Raw genomic sequence first — 13609 nt, forward strand, 5'->3', positions numbered from 1 at the left:
AAGTCCAACCTTTATTTAAACTGACATTTAAAAATGTCTTATTTAATTCTACAAGTCTCTCAAGTATTTTATTTTTGCCTACATAATTAGTGCTATTTTTAGTTGAATTTGTCCTGCCTCCATATCATCTGCACTTGTTCTGTAAAATAGGGCAAACTCCACAGCTTTGCGTGTCTCTTATTGCACGCTAAAAGCTGCTGCAGAAACCTTAAGGTTCCCTGAGTGAATCCTGGTGTAATAAAGCCCAAACAGGTAATGGAGGAAGCAGATCATACAATTATACTTACTTTCAACATTGGCGACAAATTTCACTGCTGCCATCAAGTTAAAAATAGATTTGATCTTCCATCCTGTGGAACGTGTTCACCCACTCAGGAAACAAATCCTTTTTTACTGAGTAATCTATAACTGTTACATTTGAATTTGTTTCTAAAGCTTTTTGTTAAATGATCAAAGTAGAAGACATCCAAGTGTTGAAATGTTTATGCTTTTAATTGTACAACTTTATATAACTTGTTCACATTCTGCTAAAAACATTTGGTCATAACAGTGAAGGTTATTGTTTGTAGGTAGGAGTCCAGGAAAAGATAAGAAGCACAAAGACCTGGTGTTAGAGCATCTGTTTCTCACAGTGTCAGCTTTTGATACACCTCTGCTGTTTCTCTTCAGTTAATCAAAGAGCAACAGTTTCTTGGAAGGTCAAAGCTGCAATGTAACTGTTTCCCAAATGAGCATGTATAAAAAAAATAATTAAAAAAATGTTGTTCTCCCACTAAAAATCTGGAAAAATGTTTCCACAGACCCCCCAAGGAAACATAATCTTTCTTTACGAATGCTATTTCTGGAGAGAGCACCAACAGACAAACTACACCAGAGGAGGAAGGGCATTTGACCCATAAACATGAGAGCTGTTAAGCTGCCAGAGTGATGGCACGGTGGGCTCATTCCTGCTCACAGTTGACCTCAGGCCGGCACAAACTCCCATCATACCTTGCAGGGACACACTGATGAGCACAACATCAAAGCTTGGCCCGCTTGAGAATGTGAGGGGAGAAAAACAAGGCTGCAGTTTCATGGGCTGACCACTGGGGTGCAGTGTAGAAAAGCTTTTTGAAGATGGCTCATGCAATAAAAAGAATACTTATATATAACTACAAAACATTAAGCCATGTGTTGGAATATAGCTTAGCATTTTGGACCTTCAACTGCTGAAAGGGAGCGTTAAATGTCAAATGATCAAATATGAAAACAACCCATTTGCATTACTGAAAATATCAGCTGTGCTGTACAACGACAGGAAAATGACAACAACTAGTCCTGGCAGATCTAGAAAACAAGGTTTGTTTACATTTCCAAGCTAGTTCCACCTTTAGGATTTGCATTGGTCACAGATGGTCCACAAACACAACCTTTAGACATAAAAAAATAATAATTTTATAATTATAAAACATTGCTTTAAGGAGTAATAGGATAGGAGATGCTATAAGGCAAAAGTGTACAATGATTGTACGACTATTCTCGTAGGACTCACTTTTTTCTCATATTTTAGGATTCCATAGGCACTCAATTTAGACTTTTTTAATTTTGCAACTCTATTCTCATATTTCCCGGTGGTTTAAACTAAACACATAGAAAAAGGTACAGACGAGTAGGTGTTCCCACAGATCAAACTTGTTAACTATACAAAAACAAATGTGTTCATTTCATGAAGTGGCCCATAAATCCTGTTGTTTTTTATTGCCACACCAAGAATTTAACTGAAGACCACAGGTTACACATAATCTGATAAAAAAAGTGGTTCAAATGTGGCACTTAATAAGGAAAAACTATTTAGTGAGAATAGATTTGGCTACTTCAGCAAAATCCTTTCAGATCAAATATGAATGAAATAAAAATGCTCCCTCTCTCTCTCAACACTGTTTTAACTGGATCATTTCTATTGTCCACAAAAGTGAAGTAAATTTTTAGCAAAATTAACAAAAGTCAGCAAAACTGTAGGTACTTTTCTGTTGTAACAGCTAAAACTGTACATTTACCTTTGAAAAACAGAAGAAAAAAATCCTCTTATAAAATGTATAGCACACCCCACCAGAGGGCGCTACAACACAGCGTCAGCTTTCACGTGTCTCTGCTCCTCAGCGCTGGTCCTGATTGGAGTTGCTCTGAAAAAAAGAGCTCTTAAAATCACAGGTCCGTCAGCCCCTTTGGAGGAAATGATGACAGCTTATTTCAGTCTTTACTGCTTCAGGGCCCGCGAGCATCCCTGAGGCCAACGCAGCAGAGATGAAGGCGATGATGAAGAGGTGCTGTGTGAGCGGAGAATAGCCCCCGCAGCGCTGCAGTGAGGCTGGGGTCCGGGCTCAGGCGTGTAGGTGAAGGTCAGGGCTGTGGAATAGATGATCCCATCATTGCGGACCAACGTGACCGGGACCTGGACGGGCTGTCGCACCCAGCGCCAGCCTTCCCTGAAAGAAGAGATGTCCGGCACCACGCACAGGATGCTTTCTCCACACCTGAGGGGATGGACGGAAGAGAAAAGACTGCTTATCGTTCCACTAAAGCAGCTGAAACGTGAAGTCGAGCGGACTCCTGCACCTGTACATGGTGTCGGCCTCTACATCTCCAAACCACACTCTGAGAGTCGGTGTGAAGTTGTGTCCCGTCAGCTCCAGCATGGCCACGTCTCCTCCACCATTCAACTTCAAAGAGGGGAAGGCTTTTTACTGCCCCATAAGAGCCTCTGGTGTGGAGAAAACAAAAGCCTGTACGCCTACCTGCAAAGTTTCTACCACAGGGACGGGTGTGACGGGTGTTTGCACAGGCCCCATGCCCTCACAGAAGGTGTATTCCGCCTTGTCGGTGCTAATGATGGTCCAGGAAGCCCCGTCGCTGACCAGCTCCTTGTTAGCTTCTTTGGAACACGGTGCCGCCTGACCCAAAAAAAAAAACAGGAAGAAGTTTTAAACTAAACTCTAATCAGAAAAAAAAGCCTTTTCACTTCAAGTCCCATGACTGTAAAGCAGCTAAACAATACGAATGACACAAAAACCATCAGATAAACCCTAAAGGAAGATCATATTCCCTCTGTTTGTGGTTTTAGTCCTGTCATGTTAGGTTTCATTATGTTGGGAGGCTGGAGCACATTCTCTCTGTTCTATCCTTTTATTTATATTTGTTTTAAGTCTGTAAATTTCTTTGCATTACTGTGGCATGAATATTACCATATAAATTACGTTTGATTAGATTGGATGAGTAAGACGTTTTGTATTTTTGTGAATTTATTAAAATAAAAAAAAGTACAGAATTGGATGTCATCCTTTAAGCGTTACAGCAATTCATGGAATACTAAAAAACTTTATTGACAATTTCCTGTGGTCAATAATTGTTTGACCTGTTGACCCCTGGGAAATACTTCCTGGTTCAATCAAACTAACGCCCACATGCTAATGTGCTGCTAATGCTGCTACACATGCTTTCTTTTCACCTTCGCCACAGCAAAGCAGCCCCAACTAATTCATGCGGTTTGAATTTGGCAGAGATTTTTTCTGCCGGATGCCCTTCCTGACACAACCCTGGATCTTAAAGGACCAGAGAGACCCAGAGAGACCCTTCATTTTTAGCTCCTTGCCCTGTGAATTGAACCCAGATTTCCTGTGTGAGTGTCCTACACCCAACCAAATGAGTCTAGAGCAGCTGCTCCCTCTGGTAGAAATCTGGTCATAATAAGAAATATTACAGATGTGTGTGCTGCTGTTATTATACAATTAATACTTTTACAGTTTTTAGCTGCTGCAGAGTAACGAAAGAAGTTCTTTTGTCATTTGAAATCACTACAGTGCCCTTTATTTAATACAGAGAAGCAACAAATGTCTTAAAAACAAACAAACAAACGGTTCGATGCTGCTGAAGAGTCTGTTAGAAAGATCCCAAGATGAAGATGAAAGTCCGCATGTGCTCCAAGCCAAATGATTCCTTTTCATTTATACAAAAATAGGACATAATCACAATTTTAGCTGCTGAAAAAAGAGATAAATGTCATTTTTGGACAGTTTACAACAACTGTTGCTTTTGCCAAGTGACTTTTCAAACTCCTGGTGTCCTAAAGTCTAAATCCATAAAAAAAAGATGAAACAGGGTTCAGGAGGTCTCATTGATCTGAGGAAAAACTGTATGTTCATTCATTCATCTTCTTCCGTTTTATCCCTTTCGGGGTCACAGGGGTGCCGGAGCCTATCCCGGCCACTTTGGGCGAAGACAGGGGGCACCCTGGACAGGTCGGCAGTGTGTCGCAGGGCCACAATCACACACCCATTCACATTTACACTCACACCAAGGGACAATTTAGATTAACCAGTAAACCTATGAAGCATAATCTAGCCACAGGGGTTGCAAGCCAGTAACTACTGTGCCGGTCCCAAGCCCGGATAAATAGAGAGGGTTGCGTCAGGAAGGGCATCCGGCGTAAAAATTGCCAAAATAACCATGCGAATCATCCACAACACTTTAGACATACCGGATCGGTCGAGGCCCGGGTTAACAACGACCGCCACCGATGCTGTTAACCTACAGGGTGTCGGTGGAAATTTGACTACTGTTGGTGGAAGAAAGAGGGGAGGCAGAAGGGTCCGTGGCCAGAGAGAGAAGGGAAAAGGCAGGAACATAGGTTTGAGAATAGGGACTCTTAACGTTGGCACAATGACAGGGAAAGGCAGAGAGCTGGCAGACATGATGGAGAGAAGGAAGGTAGATGTACTGTGTGTGCAGGAGACAAGGTGGAAGGGCAGCAAGGCACGTAGTATTGGAGGAGGATACAAACTTTTCTATCATGGTGTTGATAGGAAGAGAAACGGGGTAGGAGTGATTCTGAAGGGGGAGTTTGTAAACAGTGTTCTAGAGGTGAAAAGAGTCTCAGACAGGATGATGAGCCTAAAGTTAGAAATTGAAGGGGTGATGGTGAATGTAGTCAGTGGGTATGCGCCACAGGTTGGCTGTGAGTTAGAAGTGAAGGAGAGATTCTGGAGTGAGTTGGATGAGGTCATAGAGAGTTTTCCCAGAGGAGAGAGAGTTGTTATTGGAGCAGACTTTAATGGGCATGTTGGTGAGGGCAACAGAGGTGATGAGGAGGTGATGGGCAGGTTTGGTGTGAAGGAAAGGAATCTGGAGGGACAGATGGTGGTGGACTTGGCGAAGAGGATGGAAATGGCTGTAGTCAACACTTACTTCCAGAAGAGAGAGGAACATAGAGTGACATACAGAAGTGGAGGTAGGAGTACTCAGGTGGACTACATCCTATGTAGACGAGGTCATTTGAGAGAGGTTAATGACTGCAAAGTGGTGGTAGGAGAGAGTGTAGCCAGACAGCACCGCATGGTGGTGTGTAAGATGACTCTGGAGGTCAGGAAGAAGAAGATAGGGAAAACAGAAAAGAAGACCAAGTGGTGGAAGCTCCAGAATGAAGAAACTTGTGAGGAATTTAGGCAGAAGTTGAGGCAGGTCCTGGGTGGTCAGGATGAGCTTCCAGAGGACTGGGAAACTACAGCAGAGATTATCAGGGAAACAGGTAGGAAGGTGCTAGGTGTGTCATCTGGAAAGAGGAAAGACGGTAAAGAGACTTGGTGGTGGAATGAGGAAGTACAGGAATGCGTCCAGAGGAAGAGGTTGGCTAAAAGGAAGTGGGATGTAGAAAGGACTGAGGAAGGTAGACAGGAGTACAAGGAAGCGCAGCGTAGAGTGAAGAGAGAGGTGGCAAAGGCCAAACAGAAAGCTTACGATGAGCTTTATGACAGGTTAGACACAAAGGAAGGAGAGAAGGACTTGTACAGGCTAGCCAGACAGAGAGACAGAGATGGGAAGGACGTGCAACAGATAAGGGTGATTAAGGACAGAGATGGAAAGGTGGTAACAACCCAAGAGAGTGTACAGAAAAGATGGAAGGAGTATTTTGAGGAGCTGATGAACGAGGAAAATGACAGGGAAAGAAGGGAGGAAGATGTGGTTGTTGTGGAGCAGGAAGTAGCAGAGATTGGAAAGGATGAGGTTAGGAAGGCTCTGAAAAGGATGAAGAGCGGAAAGGCCGTTGGTCCTGATGACGTACCTGTGGAGGTATGGAAGTGCTTAGGAGAGACAGCAGTGGAATTTCTAACGAGGTTGTTCAATAGGATTTTAGAGAGTGAGAAGATGCCTGAGGAATGGAGGAGAAGCGTTCTGGTCCCGATCTTTAAGAACAAGGGTGACACGCAGAACTGCAGCAACTATAGAGGAATAAAGTTGATGAGCCACCCAATGAAGCTGTGGGAAAGAGTAGTGGAAGCCAGGCTTAGGAAGAAGGTGGAGATTTGTGAGCAGCAGTATGGTTTCATGCCCCGTAAGAGCACCACTGATGCCATTTTTGCTTTGAGAATGTTGATGGAAAAGTACAGAGAAGGTCAGAAGGAGCTGCATTGTGTGTTCGTAGATTTAGAGAAGGCGTATGACAGGGTGCCGAGGGAGGAGCTGTGGTACTGTATGAGGTCGTCTGGAGTGGCAGAGAAGTATGTCAGAGTAGTTCAGGACATGTATGAGAGAAGTATGACGGTGGTGAGATGTGCTGTAGGTCAGACAGAGGAGTTCAAGGTGGAGGTGGGACTACACCAAGGATCAGCTTTGAGTCCTTTTTTGTTTGCTATGCTGATGGACAGGCTGACAGACGAGGTAAGACAGGAATCTCCCTGGACGATGATGTTTGCGGATGACATTGTAATTTGCAGTGAGAGTAGAGAGCAGGTGGAGGAACAGCTACAGAGGTGGAGGTTTGCTCTGGAAAGAAGAGGCATGAAGGTCAGTCGTAGTAAGACAGAATACATGTGTCTGAACGAGGTGGATCAAGGTAGAAGCGTTAGGTTACAGGGGACTGAGGTGAAGAAGGTGCAGGAGTTTAAGTACTTGGGGTCAACAGTTCAGTGTGATGGGGAGTGTGGAAAAGAGGTGAAGAGGCGAGTGCAGGCAGGTTGGAGCGGTTGGAGGAAAGTGTCAGGAGTGTTGTGTGACAGAAGAGTGCCAGCAAGACTCAAAGGAAAGGTGTACAAGACAGTGGTGAGACCAGCTCTGCTCTATGGGTTAGAGACGGTAGCAGTGAGACAGAGACAAGAGGCTGAGATGGAGGTAGCAGAGATGAAGATGTTGAGGTTCTCCTTAGGAGTGACCAGGTTAGACAGGATAAGGAACGAGTACATCAGAGGGACGGCTCATGTTGCCTGTGTTAGCGACAAAGTCAGAGAAGCCAGACTGAGATGGTTTGGACATGTTCAGAGGAGGGATAGTGGATATATTGGTAGAAGGATGTTGGAGATGGAGCTGCCTGGCAGGAGGGCAAGAGGACGGCCAAAGAGGAGGTATATGGATGTCTTAACAGAGGACATGAAGTTGGCTAACGTTAGGGTAGAAGATGTTCATGATAGAGTGAGGTGGAAAAGGATGATTCGCTGTGGCGACCCCTGATGGGAAAAGCCGAAAGAGAAAGAAGAAGTAAACCTATGAAGCATGTTTTTGGACGTGGGAGGAAGCCGGAGTCCCCGGAAAGAACCCACGCATGCAAACTCCATGCAGAAAGGTCCCCCATTGATGTTTGGTTTCAGGTCCCCCAGCCGGGACTTCTTGCTGTGAAGCAAGAGTAGGAATGGGTACCGTTATGGTTTTAACGGTACTACTACTCTTATTGATACTGCTTATCGATCCGGTATTTTAACGATACTCTTATTGATACTTTTTAAGGACAAAAAATAAATAAACAACAAATTAAGAACATAAAGTGTTTTATTTCCTCATGATGCAATAATGATTTTTTATACATTTTTCTAACTTAAAAAGTAAAATACATGTAGAAAGACGTTATTTAAAGAAAAATAAACAGCAATGTTTTGACATATTGCTGTCTTGATGTAAATATAAAACAAATTAAATCAATTTTTGAGTTCATCCCAGAGAAAGTCTCTGCTTCAACTCCAGCAGTGAAAGCTGAGTCTAAATCTGACGCCCGTGTTTCCATCTCTCTGACAGAGTTTGAAGCCAAAGCCCCTCCCCCACCTTTCTACCTGCTTTTCCTCTCTACTTGTTCACCTGTTCATATCCTCTGCAGCAGCGAGTCGAATGTTCTCGCGCCCCTCCACTGTCTTCTACACAGAGAGCGCAAAATGCGGTCATCATAGCAGCAGGTTGACACGACGATAGTCGGGGCGCTCCAGCGCAGATTTAATTAAATTTACGCACGCGCCGCGTACTGTCGGAACAACAGCCCCGCCCCCCTGCACACAAATTGCCAGACATTCATTTCACCGAGAATAGTGAAATGAATATCATCATTAATCAACGGACAATTGACTGAGTTGGTTGGTTAAATATGGCAAATAACGTTTAGATTTTGTGGGACACAAAAAAAAGTGACTTCTCCAGTACCGATAGCAGAACCGTTGAGGTCAGATCTTACCGATAACTGCGGTCTTGAAGAATGTTACCCGGGGGCTCCGTTCAATACCGGGGCTCGGTACCCATCCCTAAACAAGAGCGCTAACCACTGCGCCACCGTGCAGCGAAACACTGTATTTACAAATAGAAATGTTTAGTTTACCTGGAATTGGATGATCCGCTCCTGTGAAAGACACAGATACATTCTGTCTGTGTCTTTTAGGTAGAAGGCGCACTTGTGAAGCTGGGACACCGGGTCATCCGCATTCAACAAGGCTGCTTGCTTGTCCACCTTACGAATGACCTGAGAAGAGGTAAAAGCAAACAATATTAAGATATTGTTGCAGACCCACTCCCATGAAAATCATGTTTTTGCTGTTTTTAACACGTTCTTGACATTTATGTAAATAAAAATGAAGCCTAAATTGTATTTCTGAGTTTTCTTAAAACAAATCGCTGTGAAGCCAGTAGCAGATGGAAAAATGATGTTTTTAAAAAGAATGTGTTTGTTATGTAGCAAAGACAAAGGGCGGGCTACAAGCTCCCTGCTCTGTTCTGATGCATCCACTCGTAAACGACTCCGTCCGTGAACGTCTGAGCTGACATCTGGCCCAAAGCTGGATAGCTCCAATATTCTTCACCGTTTTTTTTTTCACCTGTAATGTTAAGTGGGGGCTGTAAGCTAGCACAGTGTTTTTCAACCTTTTCTGAGCCACGGCACACTTTAACCTTAAAAAAAATCCCGCGGCACACCAGCATCCAAAAATTAAAAAAAAAAGGAGAAACTCATACTCTGTATTGATCTACAGCCCCTCCACAATCTCATGTGCATTTTTGAGATAATTGATGCAGAAAAAGCTGGAAACTGCAGCTGTTTTTTTTTCTAACAGATGCAATAAAAGATAAGTTAGAAGATTTAAAAACAGTTTGATGTGTGTTCGTTGGTTTCAAGATGTTTAACAACAGATCTCCGTATGCGCTGTCACTCTCACAACCCAATGCATCATGGGAGATGTAGTGCATAAAACGGCCGGAGATCGGTTTTCGGAGCTTCATTGTTTTGTTCACTTGTTCCACGGTCTGATACCGGATTCTGTGGTAAGCTACACCGCTAAAGACGAGCTTTAGCTGCTATTTTTTTTAGAACTGAGCGACTTTACGAACTAAATCGGGACAAGGAAGTGAAGACTTTAACCACTTCTGATTGGTCAGACTGATGACATGTGATTAAGCCTTCAAGAATGATTGGTGGAGACAGTTAAAGGGACGCGACGTTTCCAAAATACAGCCGAAGGTGCAGCTGAATCGCGGTACCTTATCAAAATGTCTTTAATAAAATAAAATAAACGCAAAGAAAAAGTATTTTATGATCTTTTATATTCCTAACTCCTCAGTGTTTTATCAGGGCCTGTTTGGATGAACACAGAGCTGAAATCCTGGAGATGGTAATTGCTTTTAGATCAGTTAATGAGGGCAATTTCCCAAGGCACACTTGACCATCTCTCACGGCACACTAGTGTGCCGCGGCACACTGGTTGAAAAACACTGAGCTAGCAGGAGAGAGTGTAAACAGGTAGGTGATGGGAAAGGGGGGATGGGCTTGCTCTGCCCACAAATCAGGGGCAAATTTCTACTGAACTCCTGCTGCTCTGCAGAAACTTTCCTACAAAACGACACAGTTTTTCTTTTAAATTACATAATTATAATTAAAAAAAAAAACACTGGGAACACTTCAAACAGATCAAAAGATGATGGGAGTGGGCACTCACTGACTATAACTGCATCTTACTCACCAGTCTGGGCAGCGCCATGCCAGTTATTGAACACACCAGTTTCACCGTCTTGCCGTAGTGAATGTATCCATCCCTCACAGCAAACTCCTCCCCTTCTGACTCATCGTCCTCCACTAAACACAACGACGAACTGTTAGAAAGGTCATTCCAGTGAAAGAGCAAAACAGCTGGGACTCACAGAGGTGTATGTAGAACGCCCCCCACTGCTGGGAGCTGGCACAGAAGTTTCCCCCTTCCACATGGAGGTACCTGGTGCTTACAGTCTGTGAGCGTAGGCGGTTAAACAGGGCCACCTTGGTTCCAGATGCTATACACACTGAGAAAAGACGAAAAGCAAGGCTATGAGGCATCAAAAAGAGGCCAAACTTTCTCCGTTTTATGCCTGCAATAACTCACAGTCTGTGTTTTTTAAAGACTGTTTCTTCTTGGAGGGCTTGGAGATGACTTTGATCCGTTTACTGAGGAAAACGCCGATGTTTGAACTGGTTCCATACAGCATCTTAACCGACAGCATGAAGTGTTTCCTTTTGTCGGAGTCGCTGATGTACAGAGTCTTAGCCATGCAGAAGTGCTGCAATGACCACAACAAAAGTGTTTTCAGTCTTTTTTATTGGTTTGCTTATAAAAAAAATATTCATACGGTCAGTTATTATTTACCTTTCCCTCTAGGTGAAGTTGTTGCATGTCTAGAACACTGTTGCCAATCCCAATAAATGCAAAAGGTTGCGCTTCCTGCTCCGTGCAACCGTCGTTTGCCATTTTTTCCAACTTTTTCTTCCAGCCAGCCCCCATCAGATACACACACGGTGGAGGACAGAAAAACCTGTATGACACAAATACATGTGTGCATGAAAAAACAACACACAATTCACCATGTATCCCTCATGATTGTTCCAAATGAACCTTTTTTCATTTCCGTATGATTTCTGCGCCACTTTTGCATGCAGTATGAGCACCGTCTGATCTTCTTTTTCCTTCAGATAACTCCTCATAGCTTCCCTGGAACGTGAGAAAAACTTGTCAGAAACTTTTCCAACTGATAGAAAAACTGAATGTTTGAAGGTGAGTTCCTTCTGTACCTTGTTAGATGCTGAGGTGGGTTTGGCTCATCGAACTTCCTGCCAAAGCAAAACATCATGCTAGTTAAAGTCCCACTCCAATCGTCTTTTGATGTCTTTTCAAAGCAAATTCTGCTGTTCTTAAGCAAAAACATATACACCTGTGTTGTTTTCTATGACAGATTCTGCAGAGGGGTATTAGAAATTTGCCTCAGAGTTATGGGTGGGATCATTATGGCAGACTAAGCCTTGCCTCATTTCCCATCATCCCTTTTATTTGCACTCTCTCCCGCTAGCTAACAGCTCCTCACACCCCAAACCTAACATAACCATAGCCAGACAACAGCTCAAATAAGAAAAATGAAGGCACATGTACCTAGTCATTAACAGGTGGATGCAGCAGAGCATGTAGCTTGAATTTATAGAGGGATTATTATTCCAAGCGCAATTCCTCACCATTTTGAAGGTAAAAGTTTTGTGCTCAAGACATTATTTTGCACTTAAAACAGAAAAATGCACTTGAAACTGAAATAAACGTGCAATCAAAACCAATTTTTACTTGAGAAAAATATTCTCTCTAGTCTTCTCTCGAAACGGAGCAGGACACCACGTTACAAAAATGCCACAAAGGCCAGCCAATCACAGACATGGGCTGTGTCCAAATTGGACGGCCGCGCTCTTCCTGGGCTGCATTTGTAGGGTCCTTACGTCACAGCAACAAGTGCCGTCCAAATTCAACAACTCCGTTAAAATGCAGCCAGCCAATACAGCCTTCTTTCTCCTTATTTCAAGAATTGGTCTGGTGTATCCTTCTATACTGTCCATATCCCAAGATGCATTGCGGCGGAACCCAGAGATTTTCTGAGAACAATGGCGGACTGTGAAGCGGGACGCAGCCTCCAAGATTAAAGGTTGGATCAAATAACCCAGGAAAATTCCGAGCTCCATGCCTGGTTCACTACTCCTCTCTGTTCGGGACTCATGGTTGCTAAGCGACAGGACATGCGCCGATCTAATGGCCGGAATTATCTTAAGGCTAGGCTCGTCCAAATTCACAGCCGTTCACATCCGGCCAACCCGCTCGATGAAGGACCCGGTCATCGTCGCCCGGGAAGGCCACGGCCATTGAAGGAGGCAGCCCTCCAATTTGAACACAGCCATGACGACTGATTGGTCAGAGATTTTTCCCATCAGCTCCTAGGCTGGGTCGGCCTTGTGCACAACTGGAAGAATTTCTGACCAATCAGCATCAACTTTCATGACCATGTCTGCGATTGGCTGGCTTTTGTGGCGTATTTGTAACGTGGTGTTCTGCTCTGTTTCAAGGTGCAGTAGTGGAAACTGTTTTGTTTTGTTTGCACGTATTTTTAATTTTTAAGCGCATTTTTCTCTTTGACGCCCAAACAGAAGTGAGTGTGGTGCTTGGAGTAATGGCACAAAAATCACTCCATATGTACATTCAACATCCAAATTACAAGCTTCTTCCAACATTTTTTCGTCTGCTCGTGATTCACAACGATTCGAATAAAGAAATACTCAGAAATGCCATTTAAAAAAAATATACTGTATGTCCTCTATCATGAGAAGAACACGTTAAAAACACTATTACATCAGAGTGGGTCTTTAAACCTGGTTTCAGAAGGAAGTACCGTCTCTGAAAACAGAGGGTTTTTTTTTCTTTTTAACAACATTTAACCACCATTTTTTATGTTTAAAAGTATTTCTTTATTTTTAGTTCATTTTATGAAAATATAAAAACGTGTTATGGCAAAAAAATACCCTAACAAAAGATTATTGACACAAGTAAGCGTGTTTTTTATGTTATAAACAGAGTGAAAGTAACCCGGGTGTAAATATCTACAAACACAGAAAAAACTAAACAAAACTACGAAAATTACTTCACTTAAAGCTACCCCATAGTCTACTACAGCAATACGTAAGAGGAAACTACTATTTTTACACGTAATTCTACTTTTTGCTTTAAATGTTTGTACTTACCCCGTAACAACGGGCGCCATCTTTCGAATAGCAACCCCCGCCACCCACCTCTCTACACACGTAAACACGAGTACATGCAACGAAAACAAGAGGGCGGGAGGAAAAAAGAGAAGAAAAGTCTAACAAGCGCGGAGTTATTTATGAGACATTTCCTCTTTCACCGCAAAACAGCAGAACCACAGTGCATGGAAGATTGGAGCGGGCCACGAAGGAGGTGTGACGGACGGGGCAAAGTGTTGAGAAGTGTGGAGGGGGGAGGAGGGGCAACCGGTAGAGGGCACACGCCAGGACAGGCGTGGGAAAGTTTTAACGTCTCGCGAG

At 43.4% G+C, this 13609-nt stretch overlaps 1 protein-coding gene across 1 annotated transcript; it reads right to left on the reverse strand.

Moving 5' to 3' along the window:
* Positions 1–471: 471 nt before the first annotated feature.
* On the reverse strand, positions 472–13585 carry LOC101162425 (recombining binding protein suppressor of hairless). The gene is made up of 11 exons (XM_004065725.5): positions 13289–13585; positions 11312–11350; positions 11136–11231; positions 10890–11055; positions 10629–10803; positions 10411–10548; positions 10233–10345; positions 8603–8743; positions 2775–2930; positions 2596–2699; positions 472–2513 (listed from the first exon to the last, which is right to left on the reverse strand). The coding sequence occupies exons 1-11, from the start codon at positions 13306–13308 to the stop codon at positions 2237–2239; spliced, it is 1425 nt and encodes a 474-aa protein (XP_004065773.1). The 5' UTR covers positions 13309–13585; the 3' UTR covers positions 472–2236.
* Positions 13586–13609: the final 24 nt, after the last annotated feature.

The sequence above is a fragment of the Oryzias latipes genome (genome assembly GCF_053564925.1).
Source record: "Oryzias latipes strain Hd-rR chromosome 1 unlocalized genomic scaffold, Olatipes_Hd-rR_3.1 chr1_Y".
Lineage (NCBI taxonomy): Eukaryota > Metazoa > Chordata > Actinopteri > Beloniformes > Adrianichthyidae > Oryzias > Oryzias latipes.

Coding starts and splice junctions, on each gene's coding strand:
- LOC101162425 (XM_004065725.5), bottom strand. CDS start 13,308: ATGGCGCCCGTTGTTACGGG. Junction 11,351..13,288: donor ATGGCGCCCGTTGTTACGGG/GTAAGTACAAAC, acceptor TTGCTTTGGCAG/GAAGTTCGATGAGCCAAACC. Junction 2,514..2,595: donor GAGGCCGACACCATGTACAG/GTGCAGGAGTCC, acceptor CCATCCCCTCAG/GTGTGGAGAAAGCATCCTGT.